This window comes from Camelina sativa, chromosome 11 (assembly GCF_000633955.1).
Source record: "Camelina sativa cultivar DH55 chromosome 11, Cs, whole genome shotgun sequence".
Classification (NCBI taxonomy): Eukaryota; Viridiplantae; Streptophyta; class Magnoliopsida; order Brassicales; family Brassicaceae; genus Camelina; species Camelina sativa.
Window position 1 is genome coordinate 24,332,798 of NC_025695.1, and position 18,752 is coordinate 24,351,549.

General features: G+C 32.6%; 1 protein-coding gene across 1 annotated transcript; it reads left to right on the forward strand.

Annotated features, from left to right (window-relative positions):
* Window positions 6,779-9,788, forward strand: LOC104724160 (4-coumarate--CoA ligase-like 8). Its single transcript, XM_010442611.2, has 5 exons — window positions 6,779-8,018; window positions 8,140-8,276; window positions 8,372-8,439; window positions 9,401-9,503; window positions 9,597-9,788. Exons 1-5 carry the CDS (start codon window positions 6,788-6,790, stop codon window positions 9,708-9,710), a joined length of 1,653 nt encoding a protein of 550 aa, XP_010440913.1. The 5' UTR covers window positions 6,779-6,787; the 3' UTR covers window positions 9,711-9,788.

The window sequence follows — 18,752 nt, forward strand, 5'->3', positions numbered from 1 at the left end:
AAGCTAGGTCAAATGGGTTTCCATATATAAACCCCCTTTTCCCCTAGCTTGCAAAGGAGCACGCCACAGACCCTCAAACCAGAGAGCGAGAGCTTATGTGAGAGAACTGAGCGACTCAACATTTTTCTTCTTGTTTTGCATTTTTATTTTGTAGTTTTCTTAGATTTCTATCCTTTACTTTCTCTACTCTACTCTATCTTTTAATACAATGTCATTTTCATTCATTTTGATTGCTTTGTTATTCGCTTCTATGTCCGAGTAGTGTAGTAAAGTTTCTAGGGATGGGATAGATGATTTTGTGTTCTTGATCGGTTAGGATGCTTTAGTTGATTGTAAATGATTGATAGATTTCCTTCTAGATTGGTGCTCTTAATGTTGTCAACAGACCGAAAGGTTGAGATTAGATCTAGGGCGTTTACAAATGCTACAGGCCGAAAGGAGTAGATAAAATGCTTGATTTAGCCAATGCTAGAGGTTTACTTAACTCTGAGTAACAAAATTAGATGAGTTTAAGTCTACTGACAATAATGAATCGTTCTTAATGCCTGCTTGTTCATATTGCTAGTGCGACAGTGTGGTAATGTGTTCAAGGTTGATTGTTGCTAGTGCGAAAGTGTGGTGACAAGGTCTTAGAGGTTCATTGTCTAGGAAATAATTGCTTGAGGCATGTAAGGCATCCGTACTGGTCTAGAACACTTAGGATTCGATTACCCCCATCCTTAGGAACTTTCGTATTTTATTTATTTGCATTTCTTTCACTTACTCGACTACTTACCCGATCAGGTACACGATAACCTGTATCGATTAATACCTCGAGCTGTTCATATCTCACTTGCATACTCGATCACCCCACTCAATCCTATACTCGATTGCTTGCATTGAGTGCTTAGGTCGTGTGGTTTACTTGTTTATATTCTTTTAATTTGTTTATTTTAGGAATCGTTAGAACCAAAACCCTAATTGCTTGTGTTGACTTGCATTGTTCTGATCATATCCTTCCTGCTAGCAATACACAACCATTTGGATTGATAACCCTTTGTACTACAACTGCATAGGGGATTGATACCCTGGGTGACAACCTGTCTATCAGCATTCCGTCACGTGACTGCATCAATCGATTCAAGTAGCGCATTGGTCGACGCAGTTAGATTTTGACGGTGATGCAGAAGGCATTGCATCGGTCGATGCATCTAGGGATTTGAAGGTATCGCATTTCTCGACGCAAGGATGTAGCACCGGTCGACGGTCGACGCAAGGATGTTGCATTGGTCGACGCAAAGAGTGCGTCGATAGATGCAAGTGCAGAGAGTCGGCATGTTTGTTCGGAGATGTTTGGTTTACTTGTTTATTTGTGTATTTGATTGTGCTTGTCTTTTCACTTCTGTGTATAGCCCAGTAGATGGGAGGATCGATGCAAGTGCAGAGAGTCGGCGCGTTTGTTCAGATCCAAACCGTCCTGCTATATAACCTCGTCCCTTAAGCATATTAGTCTTATTTATAATAGTTTTAACCATTGTCTAAAATTTTATATCCGATATAGAACGTTATATATACACTTTCTAAAAAACTCGATTGAGTAATATATGTCTGTTTTAGAAAATTCAAATTGCAACATATGCAAAAAAAACCTTCTATTTTTATTGTAGATATGTTTTATGTAATAAAATATTTTAAAAAACAAATAAAATCATATAAAGATGAAAGCAGACAAGGAATTTGAAAAATAGTAATTGAGATTTATTATGAAGCGATTTTAGGAAACTTTTGTTAAATATGATAAATATTAGTTTCGAATTTAGGTAAATAGTTTAAAACTCCAAGAAAGAATATCAAAATTTCCTTACAAGATGTTTATATATATATATATTATAATAATACTGGAAAATAACAATTTTAGCCGAAAGAAAATTTCTAAAACATCAGCCACATTTATTAAAACCGAGGCTTATTCTAAAAGAAAATTTCCATTACTTTTAAACTTTGACTCAACACTCGAATTTCATAATTTTTTTTTATCCTAGCCAGTGATCAATTAAGCTTGACACATAACCTTACTATACATTAAAACAAGTGAAAGAATTAGGTATGAGTAAGTAGGGAAAAAACATTGAAATCTAATTATATATTCTGTATCTACTATTATTTCTTTTTTTGGTTTTGAAGATTTACCAATACTGAAATGAATTACTATATGAAATGCAAACCGCATTGCTTCAGTGAGCCCATAACTCTGTAGATCTTTTTCTTTTCTTTTCTTTTTTGAACTAACAACATCTCTAGATCTTTGTTATATCTTTCCGCATCAAAAAGATGTAACTGTTTTAGTCCAGATTTTCATAAAAAAGGTTAAATACACGAGAAACAAAGAGATTTCAAGCAATGACGGAGAAAAATTATCAAATGAATTTATCTCCCAGTTTCTAGGAAGTTCATTTTCTTTTTTATATGGTATTTGTCTAACATTATGCGCATAAGGTTTGCCATTATTCATCCGCCCACAAGTTTCTTCCATAGATGGATTTGAAATTGCGGTCAATGTTGCAAATATCGGTCTCACCATGTTATACTTCACAACATATAATCAAAATCGGGAACAATGAAGATGATGAAGAGGGCTTTTGTGATAATCAAAATGCAGTTATTTAGTATCCTATAAAAAGGCATGTTTTTCACCACCATTATCTTCATCATCTTCATCATTTCTAATATTTCTTTGTCTTTCGTGAAGCACAACATGGTGAAACCATTCATTGTTCCCGATATTATTGGATTTAATAATAATAATTCCATAATAACTAAACCAATGAATCATTCCAACAAAAACCATTGAATCAGCAATCCTATCCCACATTCTAAGGACTCAACTCTAGCAACCTAACAGTAGCCAGACAACAACTGATCGAGCCACTAGAACATCCTCCTCTTTATTGTCCTGATTCCACGATCACACTTTACCTTTACCTGCACCACAAACAACAATTGTGATGCATGAGTATTCTCATGAACACTCAGTGAGACAATCATCCCATCTATTGGGCTATACACACAAGCAATTGAGAATCTAATGTTTATCAAACAACAAACAAACACAAACAAACTAGGAAAACAGGTATTTGCCGCCTGCTGAAAGGGGTGGTGTCAACTGACACCCGCCTGGTGTCGACTGACACTCGCCTATACGTAACTTTTGTAGATCACCTGTTGGTCTAGGGATTCCACAAAGTTTCATGACCATATCGATATCCCACATTAAATATAAATATACATACAGTTGAACATAGTTATAGAGGTGTCAAAAATATAAGATATGTATATAAATATGTACTAGGTAAGGATTTTTTTTTAGTGTATGTTGCATTTTGGTGTACGTACGTAACGTTTTTTTGTTTAGTGTACGCCCAAAAATCAGTTTTGATGAAGGATATTATTGTAATTTTGTAGTCATCTTTCACATATCTTCTTCAGCAACCCTAGCTAATATTCTCGTTATTGTTCACCGGAAATTTTCTCTTTTTCTTCTTCTCGCTAGAGTTCTACACACCCATACACATCAGATATTTCCTCCTCTTCTTCTCACCGGAGGTCTACACACAAAAACTCACTGAAAATTTCCTCCACTTTTTCTTCTCCCTGGAATTATACATACCCAAACTCACTGAATCTTCTAACACATCCAAACATGCCAGAATTGCAAACATCCCACTCGCTGGTATTTTAGACACCCAAACTGGCCGGATTAAGTAGGCTAACTATTAATCTTACCCAAATTACCTAAATTTTACTTGGCGAGATAGTGAACTTCGTGTTCTTCTCTCTCCCTCTTTCTAGTTCTCTTAAAGGTTAATTACACTTTTTTTGTCAACTGATGTTATTGATAAACTTGGTTCCAACCAAGATAGAATACAAGGTAGAATACGACGCCTAGAAGAGGAGAGGTTTAAGCCGGTGGACAACAAGAATATCCCCAGAAACAAAAAAATTGTATTTTTAAGCCGGCGGACAACAATTAAAGGTTAATTACACCTAATATTTAATTTTAATTTTTGTTTTATAGAAACTAAACAATTGCAATGGTTTGCTTACCAAACTAAGAGCTGGTTATCCACTTATAAGGGTATTTTTGTTAGTTTTTAGTTAGTGATTATTTCATAAGAAGTTAATATGACTTTGTCATTCGTTGGTGAAAGAAAATGTTTTTTTGAATGATATGTGAAAATTTCTTTCTAATTAATCTCTCGTCTCAGCCATAACAAGAGATTGCGTTTTATATGTGAAGAGTGTCAAACTGTGTAATTTCCTAGTTTTATTAGGCCGAATATAAGATTTGATTTGTTAAAAACATAGAAAAATAAACAATAAATGAAATGACAACGCACACAAAATGTCGACAGATCGAAATGTGTCGTAGTGCCGACAGTACTTTTTTAAAAAATTGTTTAATTGTTGTTTGTACTAAATGTAAAAATTAAATATGAACTATAGGGTTGTAAAACTTGTTTATAACAACTATTATATCATGGGCAAATTAAGATCTATTTATTTAGTTATTATTAATTATTTTAGTACGGACTGTGAAAATTCAAAATGAGTAATAGGGTTGTAAAACTTGTATAAACTATGACAACATATTAGAGATTTCATAGCCAAATTAAGACCTATAGCAAATTCTATAGCCAACGCTAAAACATGATAGCGCAGTACACCTAATTTGTTTCATCTTTTTCCCTTTTATAAACCCTAAGTATATATATGATGTAACAAGTACCTGATTAGTAGTGGTCGTCAGTTTCGTAGATTTGTACAGACATACCCACTGTCTAGTGTCTTTGTATGTTTAGTGATAGTTGACATGGAAAAATAATAAACTGGAACTACATCTAGATTCTACTAGGTCTTGCCACTTTCATATTAAAATTATAATAATATATTAGTTTTACACTGTATTTGTAATTAACTTTGAATACTTTCGGTATAAGATTTTCGTAAAAAAATTGTTATATCACGTTTTTTAATTTTGCTACATGTACTACAAACAAAACGAAAACAATAGTTTTGACTAGGACAAATTGGTGGAAATTTCAAGATTTGTGCGGTGTTGTTAGATGCTAATTTATAAAAAATTTGAAAACTTCAACGAAATCATCAAAAATGAATAAGTGAAAAAACTTTAAGGATTGGTAGAGAATATTTTATAGTTTTCTAAAATTTTGTAAAGTAATTCAAACAATTTCTGTATTTTTGTGATACTTTCCATGACTTTATTTTATAAAAAAGTGTGAAAAATCATGAACCGATAACATAATAAATGAATTCATTAACAATCCTAGATTTTTTTGTTTTAATTGAATATCACAAAGCTTTTATTGACTTTATAAAAGTCTGAATTCAATAACCCAAATTTGTTAAGATTTAAAATGATTTTTACAAATCAATAACTAATAACACTAAACTTTAACATAGTTTAATAAAATCTTGATCTAATAACAACAGATTTTACATAACATTTAAAGTTTTTAAAATTCTATTAAAATTCCAAACCAATAACTCTCACATAAAGTAATCTAAACAATCTCAGTATGTGTAAAATCATGAATCAATAATATAATAACTAGGTTTTCACCCGCAGTACACCGCATGACTAAATTATAAATTAATGTATTTTAAATAATATTTTTAATTTATTTAGTTTTCAAATTTCCAATTAATTAAATTTTATCTAATTAATTTATAATTTTGTTTAGAATATTTTTTCTTCTTCTTACATTTTATATAGTTTATAACCTAACTACATTAAATTTGTTATTAGATAAGTATACAATTTTAAAACACTTAGTTTTATTTTCTATAATTAAACAGATGTATAAGCATGTATGGTATGTTAGTGTATATTTTTATGTGTATACAATTTTTTTTTTCGAATATTAAGAACGTGTTGTAGTATATGTAATATTTTGTAGTTCATATACTAAATAATTTATAAGTTAATTTTCCAAACTATGACTACAAATCTATAGTATATGAAATAAACTAATAGTTTTAGTGTTGGTTCTATAGTCCAAACCCGCCATGCTAGGCGGATCACGCAACATGTTCAAAAAAATTTAATTCGCAAAAACTCATCATACGAAACTCGTGAAAGTAAAATATAGTATGTGAGGTTAAAAGTCATTTTTTATCAAATCAGTTTTTCAAATTTTTAAAGAACAATACTTTTTCACTCACCTCCTTATAAAATAAGAAAATAAAATTTGTATTCATTTACAATTATGTTTGTTACCTTTTAAAACAAATAGTTTCTATAAAAAAAAATCAAATCTAAGTAGAGTTAATTTGTTTATTAAATTAATTCTTTAATGCTAATGGCATGTCTGTAAATAAGTGCCAACTTGAGGATTTATTTTATAAATGTCTCCAAAAATGTATATATAGATTAAATTCATTAACAATCCTAGATTTTTTTGTTTTAATTGAATAACACAAAGCTTTTATTGACTTTATAAAAATCTAAATCTGATAACCTAAATTTGTTAAGATTTTAAATGATTTTTTTACAAATCACAAACTAATAACACTAAAATTTAATAAAATTTTAAAAAATCTTGATCTAATAATAACATATTCTACACAACATTTAAAGTCTTTAAAAATCTATTAAATTTACCAACCAATAACGCCCATTTCAGTGCTTGATTGGTCTTTCCGTCTGTGTCAGCTTATTTTTTCTAATATAAATATAGTAACAGTCTAAGAGCTATCCACCAAACAATCTAATACTAACTTGAAAAAAATGACTAATTCCGAAATATTGTCATCACTGATCAATCCAAAAAATGGTTTCTGCAAAGCAAACTCCACATTTTACAGTAAACGCATACCATTGGCTCTTCCTTTAAACAAATCGCTCGACGTCACCACATTCATCTCATCCCAAACACACCGTGGCACAACTGCCTTCATAGACGCTCGCATGGACCTTCGCATCAGTTTCTCTGATTTATGGAGAGCAGTGGATCGTGTCGCCGACTGTATTCACAATGATGTGGGAATACGTAAAGGCGACGTTGTCCTCGTCCTCTCTCCCAACTCCATCACCATCCCCATCTTTTGTCTATCAGTCATGTCTCTCGGCGCTATCGTCACCACCGCAAATCCTCTCAATACTGCCGGTGAAATATCTATACAGATTGCCGATAGTAATCCAAAGCTCGCCTTTACAACCCCGGAACTGGCTCATAAAATCTCCGGTTCCTGTATCTCCATCATCCTGGACCGCGTTGAACCTATTCAACGCGCTCCAGGAGGACTCAAAGTGGTTGGAATATTAGGTGAGATGATGAAGAAAGAACCAAGTGGACAACGAGTGAGAAACCAAGTTAACAAAGACTATACAGCGATGTTGCTTTACTCGTCAGGGACAACAGGACGAAGCAAAGGTGTGATTTCGTCTCACGGGAACCTAATAGCACATGTGGCGAGATACATTGCGGAGCCATTTGAACAGCCACAACAGACCTTCCTATGCACTGTTCCATTGTTCCACACGTTTGGTTTGCTCAACTCTGTTATGGCCACTTTGACGTCAGGTACTACCGTTGTCATTCTACCTCGGTTCGAGCTCGGCGAGGTGTTGGCAGCGGTTGAGAAATACAGAGCCACGACTCTGATTCTCGTGCCTCCAGTTTTAGTAGCCATGATAAACAAAGCGGATCAGATAAAGGCGAAGTACGACGCTAGTTTTCTAAGAACAGTGCGGTGCGGTGGAGCACCGTTGAGCAAGGAGGTTACAGAAAGGTTTATGGAGAAATATCCAACGGTTAATGTTTATCAAGGCTACGCATTGACGGAATCCAACGGTGCAGGAACTTCGATAGATTCTGTAGAGGAGAGTCGGAGATACGGTGCGGTGGGATTGTTGTCGTGTGGTGCAGAAGCGAGGGTTGTGGATCCGGAGACAGGCCTGGTCATGGGTGTGAACCAAACGGGAGAGCTTTGGCTTAAAGGGCCTTCTATTGCCAAAGGTAAATTAGATATAATATTTTATTTAATTAATAAAACATGCTCCATCAAATCGTACTAGGTTTTTTTTGTCATGATCTCTTCTAAGTTCTAACATAGTCATGCACCTTTTTGTGTTTGAAGGTTATTTTAGAAATGAAGAAGAAATTATTACTTCAGAAGGATGGCTTAAAACAGGAGATCTTTGCTATATAGACGACGATGGATTTCTTTTTATTGTGGATCGATTGAAAGAGCTAATCAAATACAATGGTTTTCAGGTTAAATCATATTTTCATTTTGCCTCTGGGATAAATATAATTAGTTTGCCATGTTTCAGAAATTAAATCACATAATGTTTTGGATTATATAATAGGTAGCTCCAGCTGAACTAGAGGCTCTCCTACTGAATCACCCTGATATTCTCGACGCAGCAGTTATTCCGTAAGTTCTTAATTTTTCTTTTATAATTTATTTATACTTCAGTTTAAACCATAAAACCAAAATAACAAAACTGATGAATTTACTGCATCTATAATTCTATATGGATTTTGTTTTTATAAAACTAAATTAAATACCATAAAATCATAAAAACCAAACCAAAAGGAAACCGAAAAACCGTACCTCATCCTAATCATAAAACTAATTAGTGGTGGAGGCAATGTAAAATCATGGGGGTCAATTAACACCCATGATTTTTCAAAAAATGGTTTAGATTCTAATAAAAAATTTAAATTGACCCCCTTCATAAAATATTTTTGACCCCCATCAAATACTTATCCTATTATACCCCAATAAAAAATTAAAATCATATAAAAATTGTATGTTATTTGGTTTGGTTATCAATTAGTTGTTTCAGATTTATGAATTAATAGTTTTATAAAAAGGTAAAATCAGATGTAAATCGGTTTGGTTTTAGCCTGGTTCCAGTTTTTAGATTATTCGGTATTTTTTTACAAAACAAAAAATGATAGAAATGATATATCAATCAATTTGTTAACATAATTCAAACCACGAGGTGGTGTGCTAGTGGTCCTAGCTTGGTGGAAGAGTCACTCTGTTGATCCAGACCATTCTTTCCATAGGTGTGAAAATTTACTCTAAGTTATAAAAAAAAAAGTGTTAACCAACCAAACCAAAAATCAAAAACTTAATAAAAATGACAAGCAAATAGGTATATAGGCTAACCACAATTAAAAGAAATCATTTATTTTGATTCGGTTTGCTTTTTCTGGTTATAGTTTTTTTGTCCACAGCTTTTTTTCTTTATATCATTTTTATGGTATTATAATAATTTTTCTTTTCTTTTTTCTTACAAAAAATTTATGATTCCTATGACTAAATTTTCTGGCTCCTGTTACTGAAACTAATATAAAGTTTTTATCTGTTTCTTTGCATCACAAAGGTTTCCGGATAAAGAAGCAGGACAATATCCGATGGCTTACGTGACACGAAAACCTGAGAGCAATCTCTGTGAGAAAAAAGTTATCGAATTTATTTCTAAACAGGTGCTTTCATGATCACAACCATATATATAACTCAATTCAATTATGTAATGTTTTGTAACTTAGGTGATGGATTTTAGTTGATATGATAAACAGGTGGCACCATATAAGAAAATAAGAAAGGTCGCATTTATAGACTCCATACCAAAGACTCCATCGGGCAAGACACTTCGCAAGGATCTAGTCAAATATGCCATTTCTAAACTTTAAAAGAATCGATAAAATGTATTCATTTTCACATTTTTAGTGATTTGTGTAAAATTTATAAATCATATATTATTCAATTATGGATTTTAAAAAGTCTATTAAAATCCACTATTATTGGATTGATGATTTAAAAATCTACTTTAAAATCCACTGTTATTGAAATGATGATTTTTAGGAATTTTGGAGGATTTGAGAGGATTTATTTAGTTAAAAATACAGAAATCCAAATCTTATGGTTTTAGGTGGAATTTGAAAAAAAATTATAGAAAATCATATCAACTTCCCTAAAATCTATCAAAATTCCAAATTTCCTAAATCCCATCAAATTCTACAAAATTATGGTTTCAATACACCCTCTTTGTTATTTTTTACTTGTATGATTATTTTTGAAACGACCCGACCCATTTTATTAAAAATAATAAATAATAAATAATAATAATAAATAAATATACTCTACAGCTAGTGGTCCCATACCCACTAGCAACCTAACCACAATCACACCAAACAGCGGAAATAATAAACAATACCAATATCCAACCAATATCCGATAAACCAATAACCAATATCAAATAATAATTCCAATCATAAACTAATGATCCAAACCACGTAAACCAGAGAACCAGCAATCCTAAACAATATTCTAGTACTCGACTCTAGCAACCTAACAGAAGTCAGACAAACAAGCGAGCCACTAGAAAATCCTCCTCTTCATTGCCTTGATTCCATGATCACACTTTGTCTTTACCTGCACCACAAACACAAATTGCAATGCATGAGTATTTTATAAACACTCAGTAATGCAATCCTCCCATCTACTGGGCTATACACACAAGCAACAGAGATACTCTAACCATCAATCAACAATCAACAAACAAACCAGGCACTGCATCGACCGACGCCAAACTTGCATCGACCGACACCAAAAGGGATTGCATCGACCGACACCAAAAGGGATTGCATCGACCGACGCATAATCTGCATCGACCAATGCAAGGTTCACTTGCATCGACAGATGCTCACATTGCATCGACCGACGCATGCTCGACATAGCATGAAATCACTAGTTGCATCGACCGACGCTCCTAGGTCAATCTGTGTCATCCTCGCATTGCATCGACCGACGCACAAAGTGCATCGACTGACGTACATGCCGAGCATCGGTTTCCCCAAAGCTTCTCGCTGGATCTTCGTTCCTAAAAGCAACAAACTCAATCACAAGACACAAGAAAGCCTCACAAAATCTCAGATAACATTCTAACAAGCCAAACAACACATAAACAAACATGTCAAAGAAATATCCAGCTTAGATAAGCCATGGTCATGCACTTACCTTTGCCAAGAAGATTCTGAACCTCAAACAAGCAAGAAAACACTTCCAGGAAGCTCCTACAACGATCCCAGCTACAGATCTCTACAGGAACAACTTCCAATCTCCCAAAACCTCAAGAACGCTCAAGAACACTTCTAAACACTTTTTCTCTCTTTTCTTTCTCTCAAAAGCGGCTAACACGACTAATGAGACAGAAACTCGAGTTAAGGGTTTTTCTTTCACCCAAAATGCAGCATTTAACTTAAAACTCGACCGAGCAAATCAAATTTGTATCGACCGATGCACCTATTGCATCCCTAAACCAGGAATTCGGTTCGCGGGTGTTACAATTTTTATCTGACATAATAACAGAGAATTTAGAACTGATTAGTTCGAGTATGATATATATGATCAGAACTTTTCCTACTCGAATCATATAATGTTAAATCTCTATATAATTAAAAGAGAAGTACGTTTGGGTAAATGTCTGAAATCCTCATTATATTTACAGCAATTGCTATCCAATTTAATAAGAAGGACTAGCCTTTTCGAAATTGAAAGGGATACAAACGTCAGAAAAAAAAAGAGAATCAATTACCCGACCCGTTTAATCAAAGGGACGTGCGTTTTACCAAGCCCGACATGTTGGTGGATCGGGTCAGCGAAATCAGACTATCTAACCCAAAATAAATTCAATTTGGTTCAATTTAAATTTCTGATTAAATTTTAAACCTCTTCCTTCCAACAAAACACGAAAGGAATATTCTTATCATATACTCGAGTAGTTTAAAACATTCCTAATCAATCATATACTCAATCAATCACGCCTAAATAATCTCTTCGTAATCTCAAAAATATTCTAAATTGTTACGATCATATATTGAATCTTTCCCGTAAATCAATCATCATTCATTCTAATTTAGCGCGTATCCAAGATTTTTTGCTTTCACAAAAAAATAACATTAATACTTTTTAAGCTAAACCCTGAACTACTATTCATCTATAAATATGGTCTTCAAACTCATTATGAAAATCATCAAAACACTTACCATTTCTCCTTTAAAAGTCGCTAAACACACAAAAAGTATTGGCAATGGCTGCATCCTTTGCATTTCTCCGGGATAATAAGCCTTACCAGAGTTCATGGAAAGTTCAAGTTCGGGTTCTTCATACCTGGAAGACCTATACAACAAAATTTAGTGAAACCTTGGACATGGTACTCGTTGACGTTCAAGTGAAGTGAGTAAAAAGAATATAATTTAAAACTATCACCATTTTGTACACTTGCATATTCAAGTTGTATTCTTATTAAACTTACCAAATCTAATGTCATTTCAGGGTTTAAAGATCCACGTTTCCGTAAAAAATGACTTGATCAACCGGTTCGAAAACAAGATCATTCCAGGAGAGTGGAGATCAGTTGAACATTTTGGCTTCAGTATTTGCTGTGGTCAGTTCAAACCAACACATCATCGATATACGAAGTGAGTTTGATGACTCAAACAATTGTCATGAAGAAATAGAAATCATCAAAACATTTAGTTTATTTAGTAACTTATTTTTAAAGTTCTTTGGCTGATTGAATGAAATAAACCCCTTCTTTTTCTGTTCTAGAAATCATAAAACAATGCAATTTATATTAACTTATTTTAAACCACTTCGAAGATTACTTTCGATACACTAACTTGAAAAATGTATCCAGTTCTGATTTTGCAGGGACATAAAGTATGAAATGAAAAGCTGAATGTTCAGGATTTCAAATCGTTGGGGACAGACGGACAGTAACTGGAAATACTTAAATGTTCTTTGTTTTTGAAGTGCGCTAGCAATGTTTAAAACAATCATGTTGAGTACGTTCTATATGTTTTTATAATTTGAAGTATGCTCCAATATTGGCTTTTTTCATACTTTACATATTGGATCTTTATCAGAGGTTGAATTAATAAAATTCAATTCAGTAATATTGAGAACCAACATTTTTAACCTGTTGACGTTGCCGACCATCCTACAACCATATTAGACGATGCACTATCTTAATGGATTTTCATCTGAGACATAATTAGAAGAATAAAAGATGTTAAAAATTGACATAGTTCCTTAACTTTGTGATTGATTCTCTGTTGTCAATCTGGTGTAAAATTCCATATGTTAAGAAAAAAACAGATTATTTGAAACACAACTAAAATGAAACAAATAATCATTTTGATTCATATTTAAACCTAAATTAAGGTCTCTGAGATGCATAGTTTCTTAAACGAATACAAACTTACAAAATTCATACTCTATTTTAAAATTATATAAACCCCAAATTTTGAATTTGTTTTTTCATGATTATCAATTTATAATCGGAAATTATTGTCATCAGATCTATAAATATCTTTTGGGTGATGTTTAATTCGAAAGGGGTAAAATTTGAAGATCAACAACCACAAAAATTACAAAGCGATTAAGTTGTGAATTGGTTAGATACAAACCTCGAACCAACAAGAATCAGGTGTTTCTGTTGGAGTTTCATCTTTGATTAATCCTACACAAGAGAATCAAGTATGAAAACAAGAGAGGAAAGAACAAAAAAAAATCGTAAGAAGAAAGGAAAGAGAAGAAGAAGAGAGTTGTTGTGTCGTAAGGTGGAAGAAGAAGGAAGAAGAAAATGCTAATGGGCCCTCATGTAGAATTGAAGGCCCAAATGTTAAATGAGTTATTTTGTGATGTTAGAAAAACAATTAGAGCAAGTAGGTTAAGATAAGTTGTAGTATAAATACATACACTTACAAGCTAAAATATCATTTATATAAATTTCTTAATTAAATTGTGCAAATAAATTTAAGAGCAAATTTATAATATAAATTAATATTAACTACATACATTTTACTAATATATACATATAATTTGTACTTAATTAATATATTTAAAATAAAATATAAATATGATTCGTCCCGCGGTGTACCGCGCGGGTTCAAACCTAGTTAGGGTTGATATGGGCTTCCAACTCAAAACCAATTGGCAATGAGTGGAGAGGCCCTAACCCTTTATATATTACTCAACTCCCTTCACATCTATCAGATATGGAATCTTTTCTCAACACGCCCCCTCGAGATAATGGCTCTTCTAGCCGTTAATCTCGACATAATCCATCATTCCCCCTCGGGCTAATGCTCTAATTTTTTTTCAGCTATCTCCATGGAATTGGGCCTTCTTTTAGGATATCAATTAATAGGGTGATCGGGCCTCCATCAGGGCTGAATTAATTAACGGGTCAACGTGTATAAACTCTAATAGACTGATAACACAAATCGGACTAAAAAGAAATTGACCTAAAAAACGTGAGCATTCCAAAAAACTCCCCCATAATGGTAAAACTATTACCAAATAAAAACTCTGTGAAAAAAAAAATCATAACCAAACCCTTATAAGCCATAAACCCTAGAACCATCATCGTTTGTTTAAATAAAAGAAAACCCCAATTNNAAAAAAAAAAAAAAAAAAAAAAAAAAAAAACCAATTCAACAAAATAAAAGTAACGAGTATCTCAAATCCAAAATCCCATTAACTTTATTAAAAGAAAAAAAAACTCAACATGACACAAACCCCACTTTCCTTTGCTACACGTCATCTTCGTCGGGTTCATCTTCATCACCACCATCGTCTTCACATCCCATGGTCATTGAGATCACAAGAACACTAACGCGGAAGCTTTAATTTAGATCTACAAGAATCGTCTGCTCTGACACCATGTTAAATTAGGGTTGATATGGACTTCCAACTCAAAACCATTTGGCAATGAATAGAGAGGCTCTAACCCTTTATATATTACTCAACTTCCTTCACATCTATCAGATGTGTGATCTGTTCTCAACATATATGTTTCTATCTTTTTGGTTGACAAATATATATTCATCAGAACACTGTATATCGTGGTTTACTGGTTCGACCACAGACGGGTCTGAAAATGCTGGTTCTATAACAAAGTAAAGTTGTGCTCTTAACCTTACTCTTTTCGAAAATATTGTTTTGTGTAACTCTAGCATGAAGAAGAAATTTGTGATTTTTCGGTTAATGTATTAGTAAACCTTACAATGAAAAATCCTTTGCTGCATCGAATACATCAAGTTAATGAGAAGTGAAATATAGGAACATAAGTAGATATATAATAATAGAAGTAAAATAATTTTAAAAAAAATGTATAAATTATTTTTTTGATGGATAAAATTTGATATAAAACATTTAGAAAACGTTTTCTTCTGTTCTGAAAAAAATGGATTATGTGTTCTAACATTTTGTACATGTTATACTAATTTCAGGAATAGTTTATGTTCTAAATAGTTTAGTAGTCCAAAATTCTAAATTCTACAAAATTCAGAGTGTGTATTTTACGGTTTACTATATGTTTTAAAAAATTTTAGTGCAATTCTTCTACGATTTACTCTATGCTCTGAAAACGTTAGAATATGTTTTATTCTTTTTATTATATCTCTGAGAAAATTAGTAGATATCTACTACGAAAAAGTAGAATGTATACACTGAAACTTTTAAAGACCACTAAATATAGGAAGTGAATCTTTAATAAAGGAAACTAAATATTTATCTAATATCTAGGTATGATCCCAATTGATTGTTAGGACTGGGTATCCAACTTTTGTCACAATACTCTTATAAGCCAGCGTAACAATAATCTCCGACCACCGTCGAGTTATAAACCGTTGTTGCTCCGTTATCCACTATAAACTTTCTTATTTGATCATAGTTTATAGTACCATCAGCTGATGACGCTACTTGTGATAGGTCCCAATTTAGGACAATCAATGTTATCAAGAACAAAGGACAAGAAGTCAAGAACACTTTGGTTCTCAAAGACTTTAGAACAAGTTAGTGCAATTTTCTCTTCATATCATTCCATAAGACAATCGTTTCTTAAATACACAAGAAAGATGTTCATAAATTAACTGCCAACTAAACAAACATAGGATCGTGAATAAGTGGGAGACAATTCCAATATTATAGGAGAACGCACGATGCCATATCTTATTCAATCTTGACCATGCCCATCCAACGTATGGAAAATCCAATACTGCTTTCTTCTCCGGAAGTTCAGCCTTAATCCACTCCGCATGGACCTATATATTAACCAAGTTCTATCCCAGTTAAACCTTTGCCGAACCAAAAACTACTATTCTCTCTTTTTTTTTTTGGTCACTTATGTTTATTATACCTTTTAGTGGGTTTGAAGGATCAAACAGAGCGGCAGGTGAACTGATAATAGTGGTTGAACCGTAGATATCATAAGCAAAAAGATTAACCCAAACATTGCGATTCAATCTCTTGGATCGGGTAGGAAACTGAATTGTGACTAGGGGAGTAATAAACCGCAAAGGCATATTTTCGGTACGTTCAGCATCGTCTTCAACCGCTTCTCGCCATTCTTCAAGTAGTTTACGAAAGTTTCTCAGAGCAGATCAAGGCCGTGAAATCTGTAATATCTAGCGATGGAGATCGAAGACCAAATGAATTCTTTACGAGAGGTGGGGTTACTTGCCATGGAGATCTGTCTGCGTTTCTTCGGCCGATCGACTTTTTTTTTAAAAAATTTTTGTGAATAGTTTAAAATAGTTTATTGTATTTTCTTATTTAATGACAATTGAAAATTAAGGGTAAAACTGGATTTTAATTATTATAAAACCTATATGACTAAACCTAAAAAATAAAAGTATATATGAACATTTATCTTTAAAAATGTCATTTTTTCCAATTCTCCCAAATAATTTTGACATGTGCGTACCTTTTTGGACACAAAAAACTTGGATAAGGATAACCATTAAGTCTCGCATCACGTAGATAACCTGTAATAAATTCAAAACATGTCTATATCAAAACATATATCTATATTAACATTTTTAAAATATATTTTGTGTTTTAACCTTTTATTTGTAAGATTTGCATAATTAATCATTTATCATTTCAATAAATATTCAAATTTGGATGAAATATTTGTAATAAAATCTAACCTCAATATTTTACTTTTCTTAATTATGATACCTTTATGAAAATATCTAAACAAAATCACAATTCAATAACACAACTTTTTTTGGTCAATACAATAAAATATTAACATTGCATCATTTCTATTAAAAAACAAAAAAAACTTAATTAATTATAACATATTTAACGCCTGCGAACTGTAATCCCGGTTTAGGGGGTGTATCGATCGATGCATAGTTCGTTTTGTGCATAACGACTAAAGTGAAACACGTGTTTTGTTGTGTTTTTGGGTTTTGGGTGAGTTTTTGGTGCTGTTTTCGAGAATTTTCTTCTGTGGGAGTGGAGATCCGAGTTTGGAGAATCTTTTGGTAATATGTAACTTCATCAATTTAAAGATATCATATCCTCCAATCCATCCTCATAGCATCATGCAAAGACTAAATGTTTGATACACATGAAGGCAAAAGCTCTTTGTTAGCCAGTAATATAGTAAGGGTGATTTATAAATAATCTAGTTGAGAATTTGATTAGTAATTTTATCGCCAAAAAAGAAAAGAAAAAAATCAATGCCCATGTATCATGACCTACCCTTTATTATTTTCAACCAACATCTTCCAAAGACGACAACAGTTTTCTTTATAAATCTGAGCATGAAGGCACAAATTATGGATTATCCAGTTTTCCATATACTGTGCAGTGCCAGTGAAGTTGATAAGTATCTCCATAGTTCCAGAAAAATAAATCAAATCACCTCAGGTCCATCACCATCAGTCCGTCCGTCACAAGAAACCTAAAACTTTTTTGTTAGTACATCATTTTTGTTAGTGACTCCAATGAATTAGTTAGTAGAATTTTGGTACCAAATACAGTCCACGCCAAAACACTTCAAGGGATAGTGAAAAAAATCAGTTGCAAGAAACTACGACAAAAGTGTGATTAATTAAAGTAGTGAAAAAAGTTTGCGACAACTCTATGACTTTAGTGGAGTTGCACAAGATGTGAATAAATTGTTTTTTTAGTTCCCTTGATATATATATATATATACTTAAATACTAGATATGACTTATTGAGTTTACTAACTCACAGCAATCCGTGTTGAAAACTTGGATAAGGTTTACATTTCTAATAATCATGTTTTGATTCCCTTGTATTCATGTTTTATTGGAGTACTTTAATTTTTAATAATAAACTTGACTACGAAAGATTTTCCGATATCATTTTTGTTTTTGTCGTCACTAAGAAACAGTATGGTAGCTGTATATGTGGCCCTTTCCGTAACAGTAGCTCAATATATATCGTTACATTTTTTAAGTTTTGTCTATCGATCTATGAGAACAAACTAATTTATATTCCAAGATTTGTTCACACTCGGAAAATCTTGAAAGGGATGTTATTAAAAAGTTTTTAAAGTATCGGCAGAATTTATTTTAAATTTTCAACTAATTAATGAGTTACAATATGTGTTATGTTTTTTTTTTTTGTCAAAATGTGTTATGTGTTTAATTCGGTAGAATCTATTCTATTAAATCTGAAGTACTCACTAGACTCAAATTGGATCATAACTTTGTTTTGGTACGTTTTTTATTAAAAATGATTAAAGAATCACTTAATTAAATTAAATTAAGTATGACCCGGATCCTGTATGACCCGGAAACAGAAGAAATAAAATTCGCGGATCTGTTTGTACTCCATGTTTATAATATTCGGATCCTGTTTTTGGTATGGTTCAAAAGTAGTTATTTCCGTCACCAAACAGAGGT